General features: G+C 38.1%; 1 protein-coding gene across 10 annotated transcripts in view; it reads right to left on the bottom strand.

The window, feature by feature from the left end:
* Positions 1-23777, bottom strand: part of PDE4D (phosphodiesterase 4D) — a 1431601-nt gene that overhangs the window by 341508 nt on the left and 1066316 nt on the right. Inside the window, exon 1 of one of the 10 annotated variants that reach the window (XM_040452613.1) lies at positions 4248-4499. The exons of the other annotated variants lie outside the window; for them this stretch is intronic. Within the exon in view, the coding sequence (XP_040308547.1) occupies positions 4248-4336 (89 nt within the window). The 5' untranslated portion in view covers positions 4337-4499. Of the gene's footprint in view, positions 1-4247; positions 4500-23777 lie in introns of those variants that run through there. 10 annotated transcript variants of the gene reach the window in all.

The raw sequence follows: 23777 nt of genomic DNA, 5'->3' as shown, positions 1-23777 counted from the left end.
ACATCTCTTACATCTGAAAAGCTTTACACAAATGCTGTGCAATGGGAGGCATGAATGTGGTTCTTAGAAAGTTATATCCCAGTGTATTGACTTGTTGGTGGCACTCATTTCCCTTCCTAAGGCCTGGGGTCCAGCCTGCTTTTCTAGTGGGTATTGCTAGGCTTACTCTGACAATGACTGAGGTGCTAAGGCTCAGGTTTTAGTCGTAACACAGCAGCTGAGACCACACTCTCCTCTTGTCCCTGCTCATGGCTGCCTCTATCAGATGTCCAGATCCAAGCTGCAGATCTAAACATAGATCTGTAAGAGCACAGGGGATGACTTAAGGTCATTGATGGTTTTTTGTTCTAGTACATGTGGCTTTTCATGACTCTAATATCACTTGTGCTTTTGTTTCTTCATCTGATTGTTAATTCTCCTTTCCACTGATCAGTCTATTTCACGTTAAAAATATTTACTTCTTAGTCCTTCTACAAGAGGTACAGGTATGTGCAAATGAATTTAATGAATCACCTATTTAGCAGCTCTGTTAAACCGCTGGGGGAGCGATGTTGACGTCGATGTTGAAACTACCGGCAAATAGAGATTTGGAGATTTTCTGAGAATCTCAATTATTTAGAGTATTCCATGACCCCTGTTAGTATAAGAGACAAGAAAACTAGAACTGCTTTCTGCTTCTGGCTTGTGGGATGCTAGACGAATCATGTCTGTCCTAAATGTACCTTGGATGGCTTTCTTTTCTATTTGCATACAACCACCCCAGAATCACCACATAAAATGTTTGTGTGGTTTTTTTCTTCTTTTTCTTTTAGCATCCCTTTCTGAGAAGACGGAAAGCAGAAAGTTTTGTGAATTGTTCTGGTTGAAAGACAAGACCATCTCTTGAAGGGTAACTTTCTATTTAAAGTTTCCTTGAACATTACAATACTTTCAAACAATAGCAATTAGACAAACAAAATGTCCTAGTGTTGTTCCCTTGGTGAGCTGGCAGAGTCCATCAACCTGCTAATTCTTAGCTCCTCATTCTTTCTTTCCTTCTCAGATCATTTTCTGTCCAAACTTTTAGGTACTATATTTAAAACTCCAACATAAATTCACACGTTATTTCTTCAAACCTAATGTGAGGAACACATCATTCCCTTTTCACTCTCCTCAAAAACATATATGAAAGATGTGGCTCTAAGTAATAATTGGCACTCATTCCATATCCAGAGAGGAAAATTAGTCTCCTTAGTGTGCAATCCTCTCTTTCTCTCTATCAAATAAAATGTGGCTTCATACACTATATATGAATCATATTTGGCTTTTTATAAAAATGTATTTTGCCCACAGAAGACAAAAATTTTGTCACTGCTGAAAAACTACTTTCAAATCTATTTTAAGCATTGTTTAACTGTCTAAGATTGTACTTCTCAGAGATGAAGAGTCATCCAATGTATATGATTTGCTCTTACTTTAACAAATCAGACACTAACTGAATTCCACAGATTCTAGGATTGGCTTTCCTTTACCCTGAATGCTACAAGAAAGTGAAAACAATGCCAAAGAAAACTATTCCAGATTAAAGGTAAGTGTACCGTCAGTATCATGCATTCATGTCCATTCCATCTTCAAAGAAAAAAAATTATATTATACTAGACACATTTCAGGATTTTACAGAATATGAAATATTTTTCTCGAGCCAATAGTCTTGTAAAGGGGAAATTCAATGAAGAAAAATTAGCTGATGCCCAGTTATTTCAGTCGCTTTAATAGTAAAATCATATCCAAACCCTCTCAAGGGTCAAGATAAGCTTAAGCTACTTCCGTTTTTTAAGGATCACATATGTTAAAAAATCAATTTAAAAAATTTCAGAAACAAGGTTGCAAAATTGTGGGAAAATTTAAACATTTATGTTAGTTTAACACCTTTAACCCCAGGAATTCTAGGCAATAAAAATGTGCCATTCAGAAGATAACTGTAGAATTTAAGTGTGTGTGTGTGTGTGTGTGTGTGTGTGTGTGTGTGTGTATGTGTGTACACATACATACCTATATTGATTCACAGTGCATTTGAGGTGGTGTGGCCTGTTAGAGTTTACAGTTAGACGACAAATATATTTTTTCATTATTGTCAGTACACTGCTGTAGCTGAATGCATAATCTTTTTGAGCAATGATAGACCTCTGAAAATGTGAGACCAGAGTGGTCAACTGGCCTCCGACTTCCCTAACTATCTCCTGAACCCCTGGACTCTGATAGGCTCTGATTATTTCAACAACTTGGCTTTGCAAATAAAGTAGTGATACCAACTAAGATAGTATAGCAAATGCTTCATCAAATATGAATTAATGGCACTCCTGTCACATGTAAGGGAGCCCCTGGCCTCAAAGAATTTACAGTCCAAATAGAGAGACAAAACAGGACCCAAAGAATAGTGAAGACAGTTTATGCAAATAATTTAATTATTACATGGGCAATTCGCATTGACATTAAAAGTCTATCAATGAGGGACAAAGTCTCTCAGGTGCCAAAGTGGATTGGTCCATGATGGTGATTCGGGATGTCACTCTTACCTCTTGTTATGAAAGAGGCTTGTTAGAACTAAGAACCTGGGCTGTATTTTGGAAAGGATCAGAACTTGACCAACAGACAATGAAGATAACTTTGCCAGACTAAGGCAAGTTGCATAATATATCTGCAAATCATACAGTAGAGCTTACACTGCATTTTTTGAGATTTCTGAAACACTAGTCCAACATGCTATTCCTTTCACACTACCCAGTAGTTAGGCATGTATGACAGCCTGGGAAATATTATCAGATCTTGATGATGAGGGGAGTCTAGAAGCCACCATCTACTGGAAACATGCACTGTAATGTTACATATCCTTGATGAGCTTACAACAATTATGAACATGCACATAAGAAGCATGAGATCCAAATAATAAGCATGAGATGTGGATTGATTAGAATGTAAAACACATAGTAGGGCATATAATTTCTAATGTTGAACTGTATACATAACTGATAAAGTAATATAAATAATAAAAATACATTGTATTTATTTTGTTTTGAAATAGAAATAAATGAAATTCCTACTTACATTTTTAGCTGTCAACTTTTACTTATCCCTTGTCAAATTTTGCTTATGCATTGTTACTATAGGTGAAGTTCATAATTTGATTTCTCTGATTTCACAGTTCCCTAATAAATTCCAAGGGCACTATCTTCCATACTGCCTAAAACAAATAATTTCCTTGAATTATTTTAAACCAAAATTTGAACTTTTTTATGCAAGTAAGTCAGAAAGTACTTTAATCCAACTTTAATGCATACTTCTATATAGGCCTAGTAATTTCTAGATGTTACATTTGGTCTAAATAAGAAAGACATTCTCAAGATTTTGCAAAACAGTTTCAACTGTATTTGCTCTTCCTGAAACAGCTTTTACTGCTACAGACTAACCAATCAGAAACAAACAAAAAAAAAGTGTGAAGAATCAATCTTTTCCTTGTAAATAGCTAGCATACTTAAGCAAAGAAGGAAATCAAAGATTTTTCTGTCTTCTTTCTTTTTTCTAGTTGTTTGGTTAAAATAAGCTAACTTGGATGTAAAACAAAGTTGTCATTGACAAATTATTGAGGTGGTGAAGTGAAGAGTCTTCATGTGAGTTCTGCAGAAATCCTTAGAAATAAAAGATTAACAAAACTTTGACTTTGATTTTATGGGGTCTAATTCTCCTGGACAAGATAATTATCATCTAGATCGCAGAGACAGTTTCCACTTTTCCACGTGAATTTGCCCAGAAACCCTTAGAGCATGAGAGGAGCATTTCCTTCCTTTGCTTGATTGCCTGTTTAATCAAACAAGACCCCTTTCCTAACACTTGAAGGATTCACTGAAAGTTAGTATGACCAGTGTAAGGCTATATTAACTCCACGAGGTATGTTAAGACCCTTGTTTTCCAGATGTGAGTAATAGGAATGTTGTTATTTGGTTTTTGGTTTTTTTTTAAGTTCACCATTTGACTCTCAAAATCAGCTTTTAGAGTTAGTCAACTTCCTGCTATTTCTCAGGTTCCCACACACCCCAACTATTTTAAGGTTCATTTCTTTGTCACTCATATTTTGCATACTGCCAAACTAAAGCATGTTACAAGTTACATAGATCGACACAGGGAAAAAGAATATTTGCAGGGGGAGGGGGCTAAAGCCATAGAGACTGATTAAAAAATTCTTCCCAGCTACAAAAAGTAAAGAGTGATACCTGTAGGACTTTGAGAAACGCAATCTTGTTTTGGCTCTGGGAGGTTGTCCTGGCACTGTGACTCCCTGAAGATCCCAAAGAAAAGCCATTTGTAAGGAAAGTGTCAGGATCGCTGGAAACTGCAGAAAGTCAGAGTTGGTACAGGGCCCGGGGGCCAGAGGGCCCCGCTGCGCGGAGCAGGAGGCACAGGAGGCACCGGTGGCTGAGTGAGGGCATTTCCTCTGTGTGGTGGTATGCACTGACAGGGAGGTGGCAGCCTGGCTGAGGCAGGGGTGGAAGGGATGGCCAGGACTTCCTGCTGCATGACACTTGCCCTTTGCGACAGAGCTTGCTTCACTCAGACCTTATCTCATTAATAACATGGGAAACACTCTCTCACAAATTTGCTTTTAAATATAGTCCTGATTAAACAGCAGAGTCACATGGCACTCCTGAAAAGCACAACACACACACACACACACACACACACACACACACGAAAAGTATGACTAAATGTGAGTGAACCTTTGTATCAAGTGTGAAGTTTAAAGAAAATGTAAATAGAGAGGCTTTGTTAAAAAAGAAGTGATTACTTATCTACAAGGGGGAAATTCAACAAAGATTACTACATTTCACACAACTAGCTGCCTAATATAATTTTCCTTATTCCAACTTCTCTTACAAACAGGGATGGACATCATTATTTGCAAACCTTCCACAAGGATTTAATCGTCTTGAAATACCAGCACCTCCCTGCAAGTCAGTGTGAGAAGAAAACAGGCAGATCACTTTCAAAGCTGTTGGCAGCTTTCCCCTCAAGGAGATGGTGCGTCACCTTGGAGAGTCAATTATAACGCATGACTTTAACAACAAAGATCAATTTTCTTTTTCATCTTCTATTCCCTAGAAACATTTCTTAACTCCCTGATAAATCCCTTGAAACAACTTTCGTTCACGTTAAACAAATGATGAAAGCCAAACAGAGTCCTTCACATGTTTTATGAGTCCTGCACATCTCAGGGAGGCATGTATTTCAAGATACTGTATGCAAGGAGTCAAAGGACCCCAATGCCATCATCAGTCCTCACCGCAGAGTGGTATTTCATGTTAACAATGCAACATAATTCCATCAGTCCCTGTCCAAACACTGCCACACGGGTGACCTCAACTGTAAACCAAGGCAGAACTCCGCTTCTCCCGGATAAGATTAGAGAGGCTTGGAGTGCCCAAGAGTGAAATTTAACCCGCTCTGAACGGGACAAAATTGGCCAAGAGTTGAACTTAGTTATCATTGCCATATCTGCCAAATTTTGCAACCCAGATAGCTCAATCTATCGCTTCCATACCCAGGGGGCTCCAAAACATTCATGGAATTTCTATAAAAGCTCAAGTAAGCAAACAGGACACTTATTTTCACAACAGCATCCAGCACATCAAGGGTTCTTGAGAACACTACAGGTTCCATATCAGCTTTGTGAAGGAGTAATAGAAAACATTTCTATGGTTTCACCTCTTTGTTATCTGACAGATGGGCCACAAGAGTGCGTGAGTGAGAGCTGACCAAACAGCAGCAAACTTGGAGGAACCAAGAGTTCATAAATAAACATGTTCTCTCTGAATCAACCAACAGTATTTGAACACTTCACGAACGACAGACACCTTTTTGCATTTGTATATGGATTCGCATTGCACAAGAGCAAAATGGGTGGCCAGCACCCAGGTATTTTTGAGAAAGACTGAGAACGTGCCTATACCTACAGGAGTCTGCCCTTCTTGGGGTATGGAATTCCAGCTCTCATTATTTCATTCTTCTGTACTATTTAGTCTCCAGGTCAGGGCAGCTCTTAGAAAATGCAAGCACTGCCGGCAGAGTTAACAAGTTGCTGAACAACTTGGTTTCTAGTAGAGCGGCTTCATCAGCAACTGAGGTCAGGCAGTGTAGGAGAATTGGGAGTTAGGAGGATGTCCCCAAGAGCAGCTGGAGTGGGGAGGGGGAACACAAACATGCTGGTGAGCAGGAGGGGTAGGGAGCGCTGGCTAAGATGAGCCTCTTTTACCTCTCACCCAACACGAAACTCTCCTGTCTGGTGGCATTTGGCATTTTAGAGGTGGAATAACCTCAGTGTTTTCTGAAAAGAAAAGCTGCCGTCCACACATACAACTTTGCAAGCAAAAAAAACATGACTTCACTGCTACCTCGAATTATACTTATCATGCCGGGGGAGGGGGGGGGACCCGTCTCCCCAGAGAGGCTAAAGCCAGTCATAGGCATTTTGGCTAACATAGGTCTCTGTTTCCATTTCAATTTACATTAAATTTTTTTAATTTATTTATTTTTAATATTTCCTTCTTTTGAGTTTATTTGAGAGAGAGACAGAGAGAGCGAGAGCGAGAGAGAGAGAGAGAGAGAGAGAGAGAGAGAGAGACACGGCATGAGTCTGGGATGGGGCAGACAGAGGGGAAACAGAATCCCAAGCAGGTTCTGCACTGTCAGCACTGAACCCACGTGGGGCTTACTCATGAACACTGAGATCAAAGGTCGGACGCTTAACCAACTGAGCTACCCAGCGATCCTTCCAATTTACATTTTTAAAAGAATGTTCTGTTAATTGATATCTAACTGATAAAACATTAGGGCATAGTAATAATGCAGAATGAAGATACTGTGGAACGTCCAACCTTTTCTAAAAGCAACACAATAAAGGAGATGCAAAGTTGTCTTTTTCATTACTGCCAAAGCATTCCTTCTTACTTTTCCCCCCTGATTCTTGAGATCAGACAATTAGAATCTTAAGCAGGATAAAAACAATGTAAACGTAAATGTAAAATTACGACCAGGGAAATGGATAATTTCATCCTTTTGTCCTATGTGAAATTGGATACAGGTGCAAGAAGTATCTTCCAATGTTAATGTTATTTTTTTCCTTAAATAATTCCTTACCGCCACTTTTTCATTTCTTCTGTACAGTTATACATGATCCCCTCTTAGGTTACCAGGCCTCAGCAAGGTCATAGAAATAAGCTACTTATTTCTGATATTAATCATGAGTAAAATTAAGACTTGATTTCAACTATAAATATCAATATCCTTTTGAAGGATTGGCTAGTCTTTATAGACATGAGAATTTAGACAACCGGAAAAAATTAAAATTAAAAATTAAATAATAAGAAGTCTGCTAGGATGAACCTTTGCTGTCATTTATATTTGAAACATTTGTTTATAATTTTCACTGCACATGTACTAGATGGTAGGAAAGGAAATAAAGTAATATTTTGATTATTTTGTCATTGGTAAACACTTATCTATCCATAAAAATATTACCAGGAACGGATTATTCAGTGGCAGAGAAATTCCATCCCGGGACAAACCCTTCTTCTACAAGTTGGAAACTAAACTTATATCCCTGGGAAAACCAGATTCTGAGATCTAAACTTTGCCACCATCAAACTGTGATCCAATAACTTCTAACATCCCTCAAATCTGAACAACATGCCCACCTCCTGCCAATAATGTAGATGTTATGCTCTGCAGGTCTAAATAAGGCATCTTACTTGCCTCCTGAGTATTTCTGGGATTTTGGTTCCAAGATTCCAGATGTTACAAGTGGCAAATTTGGGGTTTGTTGTCTGACACAGAAACTCAGCATTTCCTTTATAGGAGATAGCAACCATGAATCAAATTGAAACTCCCAAATCTAAAAGTGGAAAAATTTAAACATAACCCACATAGGCATTTGCTTACAATAAGTCACTATTTGACAGGTGGGGGGGGGGTTGGTGAGCTGAACTTGAGAGAAACAAAGAGTTACATTAGTGGAGTTGCGTTGTGTTGAAATACATTGCCTCAGGAAACCAGAGCAGGCAGAGATACGGTCCAGGATAACGTATTTTGAAATAGTAGCTGGTCACAGACTTAAAGGTAGCACAAGTGAACTCAGGAGCAAGCAACCTCACTTCAGGTTCATTTATCATTTATCCATTTCCAAATGGAAATGCTGCAAAATAATGCTAGCATTTGCTTTGATCCGCCTTCAAATAGTCATTCTAAACCTTACATGTGTCTACTTGATTCAGAGGTCAATTCTTCCCTGTTCTAAAATGGAGAACAATTATTCTAGAAGTTGTAACACTAACAGAATGCTAACAGAACTGACAGTACCGGTACTCTTAAGACCATTAGGAAAGCATTCTCTGTGTTTTAAGCTGCTACCAATGCATACTTTATTCATATATGTCTCAGTAGACAAACAGAAATAAAATGTAATTAAAGAGCTAATATTACTAACACATAGAATAAAACAGCTGACAAGACGCATGATAAAAATCAGAATGAAAGATAAATAAAACTGGACTGTGAATCCAAATACTGTACTATACACTTAAGGTTCTCATCTATATTGGAATATTTTATAATTCTTTTTAGCAATTCAGACATAATTAAATCAAGCCCCTTTTAATCAAAAAAAGCACTGAGGTCCTTGTAAATACTTGAGCAAATGGGGTTGAAGGAAAGAAATCAAGGAGAAAAAAATGAGAGGGAAGGGAAATACATTCTATGTTTATTAAGTATCTACTAAATGACCCATAGAGTCCTAGGAGACTTTTCTAAGTAGTCAACAGGAAATATACCGAGAATCAAATTATTTTAAAATTTGGAATTAACATATGCTAATCATTTGAAATAAAAAAAATAAACATTATGTTTTAATATGTAAAAAAGTATTCTTGGGTTAATAATTGTCCAATTTTCTGTGCATAAAGTTTTTAAAAGTCAGAAAATTTTGTTCTTTTCAATATTGTATCCATGAGTGTAGACTGAGAAAAATAATAACAAACAAACAAACAAACAAACAAACAAAAAACCTCTCTCCTGAGGTCTTAACTGGTAAGAGAAAGGACAGATTATGGAATTTCATTTTGAAAGCCACTTCCTCTGACAAGCCTTCCCTGCTTTCCTGGACCAAGGGAAGTCTCCACAGCACTCTGCACTTTCTTCTTATCACTGTCAGCACATTTGTAATTACTATTTATTTAACATCTAGCTTCCCTGCTAGACCTAACCATTGTAAGGACAGAGACCATGTCTGCTTTCCCACTGAATGCCCTGTGCCTAGCAAATGACCAGGGAAAAAAAGTCCCAATAATGTTTGTTTAATGAATGAACAAACCAATAACATCAGGGCTTCTTGAAAATAAGATGCATCACCTGTATTATATTTTTTGTGTGTTCCCAAATAGGGGCGAAATATTTTGCTATGGTAGGAGTTATTTATTTTCTTTTTCCTTACATGTTCCCTCTGACAAAGCCATAATTGTAGCAAGAAATAAATAAATAAAATAATAAAACCAGAAAAAAAAAAACATACTGTCACTGTTATGACCAAATGAATTACAGGTTTGTCCTCAGACTAGTTTTTTTTTTTTCTTTTTTTGGCTTAGTTTTTGATGAGGCATCATTGGGAAAATATGCAGGGCAGTCCTGATACAGGGTATTAGAGGAACAGTCATGCCATCAGCTTGCCGTGTGACCTTGAGTACTGCTGCTTGACCTTGTTACGTTTCATGTCTCATCCAAAGGAAAGCTACTGTGAAGAGGTTTTGAGAGGAATGTAGGGTAATTTATGTGAAAGCTTCTTGAAAACAACCAGACTAGATTTTAAGCACCACTACTCATAATGTTAAGCTTTTGGTCTGCTAGAAAAATTATTTGTATACTGTTAGAAACACTTCCAGTTTTAAAAATTTTACAGTAAAATGGGTCACCTCATAAACATGGTAAGTAGGAATACCATTTTACCAGTTGCAAAAGGGGTATCAATCTTAAATTTTGATCAGTAATTTTTTCTCCCATTTGAAATCTTCCTATGATAAGTATAAAAGGATAGAATATTTTACAAGTTAATCCTTCAACAGAATATTAAACTCTTACTTGCAGGATGAAAACCTTCTATTGGTTCTGCTGACTAGAAGTAAATAGAAAAGATAAGGGGCAAGGAATTCTATTAAACTAGCTCATGGAATTTTTCACAATTGTTCAAAAATCCTGGGTTTCCCCTAAATATAGGAACATTCCCATTTACTTTCTGAAAACTTGGGGGATCCTGCAGACAGGTTGTTTAACTGAAAAAGCATTTGCAACACTGATTCCAACCCATGCTGTTCTCATTGTTGACCACATACCAAATAAGGACAGAAATGGCCTCTTTTCAGCTTTTTAGAACTATGTTAACAAACAAGTAAAAGCAGTGATGGAATTACCCGGCTGAGAAACAAAATCCCTCCCTTGGGAGAAAGAAAAAGACCCCAAATACTAAGAATCTCTAAATAACAACAATCTCATGTGTTCAACTTTGGCACTGTGCATTTTTTCCATGACAGCATTCAATATCTCGCTAAATCTGGATATCCATTTAGCGGAGCCAACATTCATAAACATTCCCATTCCTGGGTACTTACTGTCGCCCTTGTTACCCCCAGACTCCCTTCCTCATCCTGACACTCCTCATGTGTTGACTGAGTTTGTGAAGCAAAGGTTACACAAGGTCAGAGTATACTTTTAGAATTCCATATTCTACTATGATGGTATCAACCACTAATTTGGTATTTATTCTATGATAAAGGCCTAGCATTCCTTTTATTATCCCCATAATACTGTATCTATGAGTTTAGTTGTATTTTTATTCTGTTTTACGACAGAAGAAAAGGAGGCTTCGAAGGTTGAAGTAACCTGCCCCTATGATCATACAGTCACAGAAAGGCAGATCTGAGATTAAAATCGGGGTCTTCCCAATTATAAAACCTATGCTTTTAACCCAAAAAGACCTAGAATATAACTGAGGAATGAAGGAATGAGGGGGGTGGTCCCTTTCTTTGGAGAGGTAAGTCATGGAGGAAGTTTGGGATTTTCATAGAAAGAACAGGCATATGCACAATAGTTACATAATCTTATTTCATCTTTTTCTTTTTAACTTTTTTTTTTTGAAAGAGAGAGAGAGAGAGAGAGAGAGAGCAAGTGTTGGAGAGGTGCAGAGTAAGAGAGAGAGAATCTTAAGCAGGCTCAACACTCAGCACCGGGCCTGATGCAGGGCTTGATCCCACTACCCTGGGATCATGACCTGAACAGAAATCAAAAGTCAGATGCTCAACTGACTGAGCCACTCAAGTGCCCCTAATCTTAATTCATCTTAACCAACTTTCAGGCAGACATTATTGTTGCCATCTTATAGACAAGAAACCTGAGGCTCACAGAGGTTAAGTAGCTCAGCTGATACCAGAAAACTAACTAAGGAGATGTGCATCTGAGTCAGTTTTACTTATCTCAAATCTTGTCTCCATGGTAGCTGGCTTCCCCAAGCTCTTTAGATCCCTAATTCCAGAGCCTGGAGACTGAGGCTGAGGGCAGGGCTGCATGGGCTCAGCTGTGATAGCCAGAGAGTTACAGAGGGAGCGAGAGAGAGGAGGCCTGCCAGAGGATGGCGAGACTTGGGGAAAAGTGACAGTGTCAGAGGGTTCGAATGCACCACTTACCACTTCCGGCTGCATTTTCCCTTTGCATATTTTACATCAATACACACAGAAACACTTTTCAGTCTGTCTAACCAATGGTTGCAATTCACTAAGGAGCTAAAATAGAAATCTGGGTATTTCAGTAACAGTGAAAGAAACAATGTGTATTTATGTTATTAGTTTTTTATTTTGTAACAGGAGGCACAAAACTTAAGGTACCATTTTCTAGCCATACCTCAAAACCACCTAAGGAATTTATAACAGACATTTATACAATTATGGCATTAATAAGAAAATAGGACACATCCTGGCCCTTGTTTCCACTGTTATCATTAGTTTTAGTTCTACTGGTTCAGTGGAGTTTAATGACTTTCCCGTTTGGTAAGTGGTAAATGATGAGCCTTGAGTGAAACTGTGTCTTACCTCTAAATTTTGGAAAACAAGCCAATTATATATATATATATAATTTTGAGAGAGAGAGAGAGAGAAAAACAGAGAGCATGTGGGGGAGGGGCAGAGAGACAGGGAGACACAGGATACTAAGCAGGCTCCACACTTTGAGCTGTCAGCCCAGAGCCCACTGCAGGTCTTGAACTCGAATTCATCAACCATGAAATCATGACCTGAGCCAAAGTGTCCACTCAACCGACTGAGCCACCCAGGTGCCCCATGCCATTTCTAAATTAGTGACTTCTGTTAAATTCACTGCCTTTAAAATGTAGAGGTCAAGTGGAGAAGGAACAGTTGTGCTTCATTGGTTAGGTGATATCAACTAAAGTCATCTATTTATAGCAAATTCTGATTCAAATTTTGATTTAAATTGTATCTATAATAGTTTGATATATAGGTTATACGTAACTCTTAAGGGAATGAATTTACCTATGACAATAAAATAAGTTGCAGTCAAAGACACAAAATCATAGCTGCGGGTTTTTAAGCAGTATTGAATATTAGATAACGAAATGTTTGGGGAAGTAAGTATTTTTCTTGATATTCTAAGTGACCTTAACTAAACCACAAAGTCCTAAAAGATGTGGCCTAGTAAACTAGTTTCCATATGAAATTTCATTCAACAGCTAACTCTCCCTTCCTCCCTCCCTCCCTTCCTTCCTTCCTTCCTTGCCTCACTTCCAACTTTCCTCCTTTTTCCCTTCTTTCCTCCCATCCACTCAGAAATACATATTTGGCATCTATTATGTGCCAAGCACTATGCTATATACATGCTAAAAATCAATGGTGAAGATAATTATGCCCAAACAGACCTCAGAATTGAACGAACCAAAACCAAAACTTCAGGCTGATGGGAAATTGGACTGGGTTGACATTTTTTACAAGTATCAAGGAAGTAGGAAGAGAAAGGATATAAAATATTTATAGAATTGGAAAATGGCTTGAGGTCTTGTTTATGAAAAAAAATGAGTATAACTAAAGAGATGGTAATTTTTCAGATGATCAACATTAAAAACACATCAAATGAGATATTTTAGGTAAAACACTTTTCACAGCAGCTGGCCCAGGGGAAACACTTCTCCAACAGCCAATTCATAGAGCTATACGAAGCTGGGAGGCTTGCAGGAGAGACACATTTATAACGAGGTTCTTGTTTCATGAGTAGTGCCGAGCATGGGTCTAAATCCGTGCAAGGTGGTTGGGCATAGAAAAGAAAATGGGACCTGGTCCCTCTTGAGAGAGATTTGCAACTGGGAAAAATCTCACCTCATAAAAATGTCATCTCTGTCACCTATGGTGGTTAATGTTTTCTCAATAAACTGTATCAGTAGTGCTCACAACCTTAAAGCTGACAAACTGTGCCCTGGCATCTTTTACAAAGAGAAAAATAAGCATGCCATAAATAGGGCAATCAGCCTTGCAGTAGCCCAGAAGGAGGTGAAGTACAGATGTTTAAGACACAAACTTGATTGGGCATATGAAACTTGTTTCAGAAAAAAAAATGTAGACTATGGTTCTTGCCATATCAAAATGAGATTTTTTTTTCCAAAAGAGGAATACGAAAATTCTAAAAAATACATAAATGCTCGAAGAATTTTACAGTGAATACCAGGGTACCTACCACTTAGATCATGCTGGTAACATTTAAGAGACTGTTTCCTCACAGGAGATTATCACACTGGACTTGAACAATGAGCACTGTTCTATTATAATACTATTCATCTGAGTAATATTTATAGATTGTATATTATGTTATACCTAAGATACAAGTCTCTATGCTTTAACACCCAATCTGCTTTAAAGGCTGGGCTTTGTACAGGCAGAGAGTGTGGGTTGTTTCTTTCTTTTTTTTCTATGTAATATAAAGAACATAGTAAATGGGAATCCCTATATCTCATTAGCAAAAATAAGTTATGGTAAAACGTAAACATTAAAGATACAGTGAAAGATTATGAATTATGCAAATCAATATCCTTTAAGTGATAAAATGGTTAACCATGAGGTTTTTTTCCAGTTTAGTTCTAGGTAATATGCTTTCAGAATTTTTTTATACACGGTAATTTTTAGTAAATTATGAGTTCAGTCAGGTGGTTAGGAATGGGATGATTGGGAATATTCCAGAGTTGTCAATATTATACAAAATATCCTATAAAATCTATAAATCTGGTGTTTCAATAAGTGCAAATTTTCTAGTTTTTCTATCGGTTTAATTTTTTATTTCCTTTTGTTATATTTTTAATGAATTTTATATAAATGTTAAGTCTAGCTTGTTATTGACAAGAAAGAGACTCTATTACAGTAATAAATTACAGTAATATTACAGTATTAATTATAGTAATTACAGTAATAAATGAAATAGAAAATCCCAACATCACTTAATATGTTTTTCACCTACTATTTCTTTTTTTTTAAATTTTTTTTAATGTTTATTTATTTTTGAGAGAGAAAGACACAGTGAAAGTGGAGGAGGGACAGAGAGAGAAACAGACAGAATCCGAAACAGGCTCCAGGCTCTGAGCTGTCAGCACAGAGCTCCACATGGGGCTCAAACCCACGAACTGTGAGATCATGACCTGAGCTGAAGTCGGACACTTAACCGACTGAGCCACCCAGGTGCCCCTTTCACCTACTATTTCTGATGTGCCTACGGAAAAGTCAGCTTGCTACCTTCTCAACAATTTGACATGCAGGTCAAGGTCAAACAACACCACAAGACTGACAGAGGAAACCTAATTTTAGTCTCCATGATACTGAAGAACTTAATACAAATAAGTACTGAAAACTCTCGGCTAATGTTTAGAGTTGATACTTGAAAAGGAATCCAGTCAAAGAGCAAGTGATGCAGAGTCATGTCCAGAGTCAGGGTGTTCACGTGCTCCGAGGACTGTGGAGCATCTCAGGTTCAGATAATCAACTTTTCAGGTACATTTAAGGATGTGTATTTTCCACTCTAATACAACCTCATTCCAGCAGTTCAGTGAGAATAGCAAATATAGCTATAAAAAGTATGCAGTGGCTTTTTCAAGATGTTGGTATTAATACTTTGTTGAGGAGTGCAGTATGAAAGCAGTATGCATATATAATGGGATGTTATTCAGCCACGGGAAAGAAGGAAATCCCAGCATTTGGAGCAACATGGCTGGGCCTTGTGGATTATTACGTGAAGTAGTCAGAGAAAGACAAATACTGTATAATATCATTTACATGTGGAATCTGAACAAGTCAACTCATAAAAAAGAGTAAAATGGGGCTTATCAGATGGGGTTGAGGGTGGTGTGGTTGAAGGGTACAAACTTGCAACTATTAAATAAATCCTGGGGATTCAATGCACAGCATAGTGACTATAGATAACAATACTGTATTATGAGCATCAAACTAGCTAATTAACTGGATCTTAATTACTCCCAACACAAAAAAAGATAATTATGTGAAGGAATAGAAATTTTAGCTAAGGCTACAATGCAATCATACTGCAACATATAAATGTATCAAATCAACATCTTGGCCACCTTAAATTTGCACAGTGTTATATGTCAACAGTATTTCAATAAAAAAGAAGTGAATTTTGAAATTGCTAATACTAAATACAATCTAATTACTCATGAATAGCATTTTACAATTAAATCTAATTAGCTAAAATATACACCAAAATGTTTTCAGTGTTATGTCTGGATATTGGGATCATAGACATTTTTAAACTTTCTTTTCTGTAGTGTTAAAATTTTTTACAACAAATAGAAATTACTTTATAAAAAAATTTTTAATGTTTATTATTTTTGAGAGACAGAGAAAGAGAGCAAGCAGGGAAGGGGCAAAGAGAGAGGGAGGCACAGAATTGGAAGCAGGATCCAGGCTCTGAGCTGTCAGCACAGAGCCCAATGCGGGGCTTGAACTCACAGACCGCGAGATCATGACCTGAGCTGTAGTCGGCCACCCAACCGACTGAGCCACTAGGCGCCCCAGAAATTACGTTTATAATAACTAAAGATAGGCTACTAAAGACTCAGATAGCCAAATTTCTTTTTTCCCACCAGGACTTTTAAGTTTTTAGTTTGATGAGATTTCAACCAAAGGTCCATGAATAAAAACTTTTGAATTTATATTAGTTTAAGTAGGTCTTATAGTTTACACGTTGCTGAGCTGTGAAAGGGTCACAGAGAGAAGTGTTGGAAAGCCAGATAAGCACGCACATCATTTAACACCTATGATGATATGATTTAAAATCAAATTAGATGCAGCTTGATGCGGTCTGCAGACATTTCACTAGAGAGGACAGAGCGGTCTGCCCCCTAGAGGTGGAAGAGCCAGGGCCAGAAAAAAGCAAAAAGAAAAATGCCGAAAGCTTTATAGATTTAAAGAGGAGCGCCTCACGCCAGTCTGTGAGAACATTCTCTTCTATGAAAACAGCTAGATGTTTGCAGAGTGTCCCCTTCTACAGAGAGGTTCTCATCACTCTGCCTTCACCCAAAGAAAGAGCCAGGAGCTTCGGCTAGCCATGAAGGCTTTTGCTTATTATCCTTCACCACCTGATGAGTGACTTCCAAACCTTTCAGAGGGTGCATATGCAGGCACAGGTGACATGCAGCCTTGGTATCCTACATCTCTGTTATTAAAGATGTACATAAATATTCTACACGGTTATGTGTTTTTTTAATGTTTATTTATTTGTGAGACAGAGAGAGAGAGAGAACAGGCAGGGGAGAGGCAGAGAGAGAGGGAGACAGAGGATCTGAAACAGGCTCTAACAGCAGAGAGCCTGATGTGAGTCTTGAACTCACGAACTGTGAGATTATGACCTGAATGGAAGTCGTGTGCTTAAATGACTGAGACACCCAGCTGCCACATCATTGTGTTTTTTAATGGGCAATGCTTTAAAAAGAAGTTCTTAAAATAAGAAATTGGCGGGGCACCTGGGTGGCTCAGTCGGTTGGGCGGCTGACTTCGGCTCAGGTCATGATCTCACGGTCCGTGAGTTCAAGCCCCACATCGGGCTCTGTGCTGACGGCTCAGAGCCTGGAGCCTCCTTCGGATTCTGTGTCTCCCTCTCTCTCTGACCCTCCCCCCGTTCATGCTCTGTCTCTCTCTGTCTCAAAAGTAAATAAACGTTAAAAAAATTTTTTAAATAAGAAATTGGCATTATTTGTCCCCATTATTTCAGAAACTTGTTCATTTTCCATTTCTCCATTTGACAAAAGAAAACAAGTACTGAAAATTGGAGAATATATTCAAAAGCAAATGTTGCCTATTTATCTTAAAAATATAGAACTATTTATTTATGAAATGTTAGTATGATTATGAATACCGTATGGAAATGTATTAGTCTCCTGAGACTTCATGTGAGTCACTGATAAGAATACTGCCATTTTAGTAATGTGAGAATGGGGGTATTTTTAGGTGTTTGAGTTAACTCTTTAGTTAGGCTAAAAAATCTTATGCACATAAATGATTCCACTGATTTAAAATTACTGAATAACGGCTCAGCAAGAAGAACCAAATTCTGGATATTTCCTGCATAGGACAAATTACTGTGAAATGGGATACAATGTACGCAAGAAGATTTGTGCCTTTATCTCATCAAAACATGAGAGAGGGCACCTGGGGGGCTTAGTCTGTTAAGCATCTGACTCTTGGGTTTGTCTTAGGTCATGATCTCAAGTTTCATGAGATGGAGCTCTGTGCTGGGTTCTGTACTGACAGAGCAGAGCCTACTTGCGATTCTCTTTCCCTCTCTCTCTCAGAATAAATAAACATTAAAAAAAAATGAGAGAAAAATTTTGTTTTCACCTTCCCTTAAACAATTGCTTGGAAATGAGTACAGTCTTGACGTTGCCTGCTGCTGGCTGCACTATGTCACACAACTCATGCTTCTGAACTCTGAGCCAAGGTAGTGAAAAAGTATGAGTGAGCACAAACCACAATTAAAGAGCAATGACAACAACCAAAAGATCGCATGGGCTAGTCCTTCATAATCTCCACCAGTTTTTCCAAAACCACCTAAAATAAGCATTTGGGGAAGGAAAAACAATGTGCTTCCTACATAAGTGCACATTCAAGAGAAGTCCTCAAGATCCCCTTAGTTGTAATCAATTTGTCATCAAGTACTATTCAAACTACCACTATCTAGAAATCCTGCTGTAGCTTCTGCTAAAAGTTCAGACTGTTCATTGACCACCATCAGTGTGTCCGCGTGGAAAGGAGAACATGAGGCACAGAAGAAGGAATAAGTATGTATAGGAACCTACCCATATCCAGATCTTGAGCAAACGGCTTTCAAATAGTCTTGTAAAAGACTAATCCTTCCATTAGTTATATCCACCTCCTTCTTGGATTTCTAATAGTCTTCAGGTGAAATCCCCCCCCAGGCAGACCCTACAAAGTCTTGGCATGGGTGTTTAATTTGGAGAGAAGGCGTGGAAATAAATATATGCACTTAGGGCAGCAGGGAGAGAGTAAAGTCAAGAAAGTGTGCATTAACAAGCTGTGAGTAAATGGAGCTCAATCTTCTTGGGGACCTTCTAAGAGGTACGGAAATGTTTCGGCATCGTCCCTCTGGAGAGTGTGGAACCGCTGTATAAGTAGTCCCTCAATGTATGTAAGTTACCCCTAGTTCCTCAATGTATGTAGGTTACCCCTGGGAGTAGTCATAAGCTCTTCTAGGTGGCCCACACACAATCTAGTAAGCTCCTCTGTACTGGAGAACGTGTACAGGTGTCTCAGATGAGAAGTTGACTTGGCATATAGAAATCGCCCATCACACATACAGGTGAACTCTGAGGTGAGTCAATAAGAAATGGGGTGGGGCTTGACGCCCCTGTCACAAATAGGACTCTTACACCTAGGATCCCAAACTGAATTTTTGGTTCATGTCTCCATCATCCCATCACTAAATCTACTTTTCCCTGCCTTTCCCCAACTCAGCAAATTAAAACACAGGTTTCTAATTTTTTCAGGCAAAAATCCTTGAATCATCTTTGGCTCATTTACTTTTCTCTTACCCCCTGTGGAATTCCAACACCAAACGCCGTCAGCTTTATTTTCAAATTATACTCAGAATCTGGTCACTTCTTACCAGTTCCACCACCACCAGCCTCGTCCAGGTCACCACTGTCTCTTGCCCAAACTACTGCAGTGGCTTCTTAACCATTTTCCCTGCCCCTGCCCTTGCTCCAATGTGTTCTTCACAGAATACCAGACCACGCAGAGCGACACTTTGGAAAGGTATGTCATTTCTCTCCTCAAAGCCCTCTACAGGTTCCCCACTTCACTTGGGATAAAATCCCAACTCTTTACCATGACTTACAAAAGCCCTTTCCTATCTCATTCCTATTTCTCTGACCTCTTTTTCTTCTCCTCTCTCATCTTGTTTACTTGATTCCATCCACACAGGTCTTGTCTGCTTGCTTGCTTCTTTCTTTCTCTTTCTTTCTTTCTTACTTTCTTTCTTTCCTCCCTCCCTCCCCTCCCCTCCCCTCCCTTCCCCTCCCTTCCCTTCCCTCCATACTGGTCTTTTACCTAATCCTTAAACACAGTGAATCTGCTCCTACCCCAGGACCTTTCCCCTTGCTGTTTCTGTTCCTGAAATGCTCCACAATTTTCCTTGGGTCTGTTTGGTGTTGGATGTGTGATGTATGTGGTGGGTAGTAACACATAACATGAGCCCTACCATCTTAAATTATCAAGTGTGCCAACACAGTGTTGTTAACTATAGGCACAATATTGTACAGCAGATCGCTAGAACATACTTATCGTTTCAACATAGTTTTTAGACTACTGTATCATTCCATACTTTTCATTTTCATTTAGGAAGCTTTTGTCCTTATTGGGAATGTTAACTAACATACTTTAGCTGAAAAAAAAAGGTCTGTCCACAGTTTCCCTGGATTTTAACATGAACCTACTACAGGTGTGAAAAAACCTCAGATCCATTCTCCTTCAGGTTATCTGAGAACTAATAAATAAGGTAGTGAAAAAAGATAAGATTGGACATGAGGACATGAATGTGCTATGGGCTGTCTGGTGAGATATGGATATGAGTAAATGGAAATAAATATGTCATAGGTGCCTATGGTAAATGGAAAGTAATCTTTACTTCTCTAATTTGTTTCTTATTTAGGGCATAATGCATATTGTCATCTCCCTTTCTCCCATGAATAAAATTCATCTCCCATGAATAAAATGAGAGCAATATGCTCAATGTTCTGCTGGGCTGTGAACTTCTGGGGCCATGTAACCCTGGGACTGCCCAGCACAGTAGGAGCTAGGTAAACATATGCTACACGAATCCCTCCAACTCTTTAGAAGACAGATTCCAGAGGAATTTCATTATCTGGCTCTAAATTCTGCTATTCTTCTAAGGGATATGTGATTCCGCTTTGTTCCAGAAAGGATTAAAAGTTTCTCTATTCCCTTTGGTAATTAGTTTAGATAAGCCATATCTCATATATCTACCCAATAGACAATAGCTAATGCTCAAATATTTATAGATTTATTTGCACCTGGCTATGTCTGAGAACATTTCATATATAAAAACCAGTAACTATCACTTGAGGATAATAAGCTGGCAAACTTCAGACAATCTGAATATCTTTGTGAACAATCCCAAATGGCTGATTCTGTCCGTTTATGATATTTTTAAAAAAATGTTTATTTATTTTGAGAGAGAGAGCATGCACGTGCATGCTCAGGAGAGGGGCAGAGAGAAAGAGGGAGAGAGAATCCTAAGCAGGCTGCATACTCAGCACAGAGCCCCCCCTGCACCACCCAATGGGGCTCGATCTCACCACACTGAGATCATGACTTAAGCCAAAATCAAGAGTTGAACACTCAACTGACTGAGCCACCCAGGCACCCCCTATCAGTTTATGTTAAAAGCCATTTGGTCAAAATTAAAAAATAAAGAGAAAATTGTATCTACAGAGAAAATTAAAGCATAAGGGCTGTTTGAAGGAATTAGCTAGTCTCAATTCCATCTCGTCACTCAGTTCTCAATCTCCTAGGCACCAGGGATTAAAAGCTCTGATGGAAATGTTAAAAAATACATAGTGAATTAAGAAAAAAAAAGTATTCTATGTAGCTCAAACTTTGTGACTTTGCTTATGCCATGTTCACTCTTTCAGACGTCTTTTTACAAAATAAAAAAGGAAGAAACTACATTTTTAGCACATAGTTCCTGCTACTAAAAGAGTCACAAGGAAAAGCTGAATTGAAACTAGTGACAAGCTTTTGCTTTGTCACATGATTGTGGCATTTTCTGTCCATATTATTTATGGGACTTCTTGTAATATTTTATGCAAAGCCACCCTATGGAATTTTGTGCTCAGAGTGCAGTCCAATTTGGCATCTCAAGTCTCCTGTTGCTATCTCCAGCCCTCTCCACGCACATTCCCTGAGGTCCACTTTTAAGGAAAGTCAGGGCAGAAAGCAGATATTGAAGGAAGAACAGGGTGAGAGGGACGTACAAGTGTGCACATGCGCATATGTGTTTTGCATGTGGCCTGCTTTACCATAGTCCAGGGAGCTTCTGGGGAAGTTCTGTGCTAAATCTCAGCACCATAGCCCTTGGCAGCAGGCTCTTGCTTCCCTGGTCTTTTTTGTGGCCTCATTCCCCTTTAGTGTCCAGGTACCTCAGCCCTAACAGAAGGGAGACAAATTAGCTTATCCCATAGAGTTGAAAAGGTGACTCTAATGATGTGCCTGCCTAACAATCAATAATTCATTTAAATGCATTTTCTGATGCATAAAATAATATACTTTTTTTATAACTGGCTTTTATCAGCACTGACCTAAGAATCAGACAGAAAAAAGTGCTCTGAGATGCTGAAATCATTTGCAGCTTGAATAATATTTTTATGATTATATAAAATGGTGAATGCTTATTATAGAATGTTTGGAAAATGAAGAAGAGCAAAGGAAGTAAAGAAAAATCATCTACACCCAGAGGTAGATGGGTGTACCATCTACCTTTTGGATTCTGCTTTGCATTTCATGTTATACTATAAACAATTTCCCATATCATTTAAAATTATTTGAAAATCTTTTTAATGGTTGACAATATTCTACTGGCTGACACTAACATCAAAATTTATTTAAACATTACCTTATCAGGAAGACTTATAGTAGGTTCAGGTTTTCAATAATATAAGTATTTCTGTGGCAATAATATCAGTTGTTAATCTTTATAATATCTCAGATTACTTCTCTAATCTGAATATGTATAAGTAGAATTACTAGATGAACAGGTATGAACATTTTTGGGGCTTGAAGTCCTAATGGTTTAAAAAAAATGTTTATTTATTTTTGAGACAGAGAGAGAGAGAGAGAAAGAGAGAGAGAGAGAGAGAGAGAGAGAGAGAGAGAGAGAATGAATGGGGGAGGGGCAGAAAGAGAAGGAGACAGAATCTGAAGCAGACTCCAAGCTCTGAGCCATCAGCACAGAGCCCAATGCAGCACTGGAAATCAGCTGTGAGATTATGACCTAGTAGAAGTTGGACACTTAACCAACTGAGCCACCCAGGTGCCCCACATGTCCTAAGGGTTTTTAATCACTTTTATGAAATAAAACCCTCAAAGTAGTATAAAAATCAAAGTAACAAACTATACTTGCACGTATTATTTTATTATGACTTTATTTAAGATGAGAAAGATAAGAAAATAGAAAATAATTTTGTTTTACTACAATGAGGTCCCACACCACATGAAAACTAGAACCTACAGCAATTTAACAAATGAGTCTTCTCTTACAAAATGGGGGAAAATCTATATAAATCTAAGCTTGGCCACATTGTATGAAAAGGTCAAAAGCAAGCTTTAAAAAAAAAGACATATGGCTATTATTATAGCACACAGAGTGGTCAACCACTTCAAGTTCTTGTGGCCAGTGAGGTCACTGGAGCTACAGGCCGACATTTCTGACAAATTATGCACACTGAGGTCACAATGCTCTGTTGAGGCAGTTTTTCATAATTGTAGAGTTGTGTTTACAAAAATATCCTTACTTAAAAATATCCTTTTGTGCCCTCTAGTGTTTAAATTCACCAAATCTTTCCAGACATATATTTATTTTCTCTAAATTGTTGTTGAACACCATTTCATTCCTATTTATACTAAGGGTTTACCTATATATTAGAAGATGACCAAAATACATACCTTTCCAAAAATTTTTAAGATTGCTTAAAATTTTTCATTTCAAAGGAAGTTAGAGGAAGGGACTGGAAACCTCCCCAGGGCAAATCCCACCCACCTCTCTTTTTGTAAATAAAGTTTTATTGGTACACACCATGCTAATTCACTATGTATTTGTCTGTGGGTCCCTGCATTTCCTCTACAATGGCAGGGTTGAATAGTTACTACAAAGATGTTGGGTCCTACAAAAACTAAAATATTTACTATCTTGCCCTTCACAGAAAAAGTTTGCTGGCCGATGGGCTACAGAATTTCCGTGATACTTAGATTTTTAGAGAAAGAGAGAAAAAAAATACATGTATTTTCCCAAAGATGTCGTGGCATTTTATAACGTCCTTTAATTCTACTTTTTTCCATCAAGCAGTGAAATATTAGTTAAAAAAAAAAGAGCTGCAGGCTTCGTGGTTCAAGTAT

This window comes from Herpailurus yagouaroundi, unplaced genomic scaffold, assembly GCF_014898765.1.
Source record: "Herpailurus yagouaroundi ecotype Mexico unplaced genomic scaffold, PumYag 29, whole genome shotgun sequence".
Taxonomy (NCBI): domain Eukaryota; kingdom Metazoa; phylum Chordata; class Mammalia; order Carnivora; family Felidae; genus Herpailurus; species Herpailurus yagouaroundi.
This window is presented reverse-complemented; position numbering and strand designations above follow the sequence as displayed.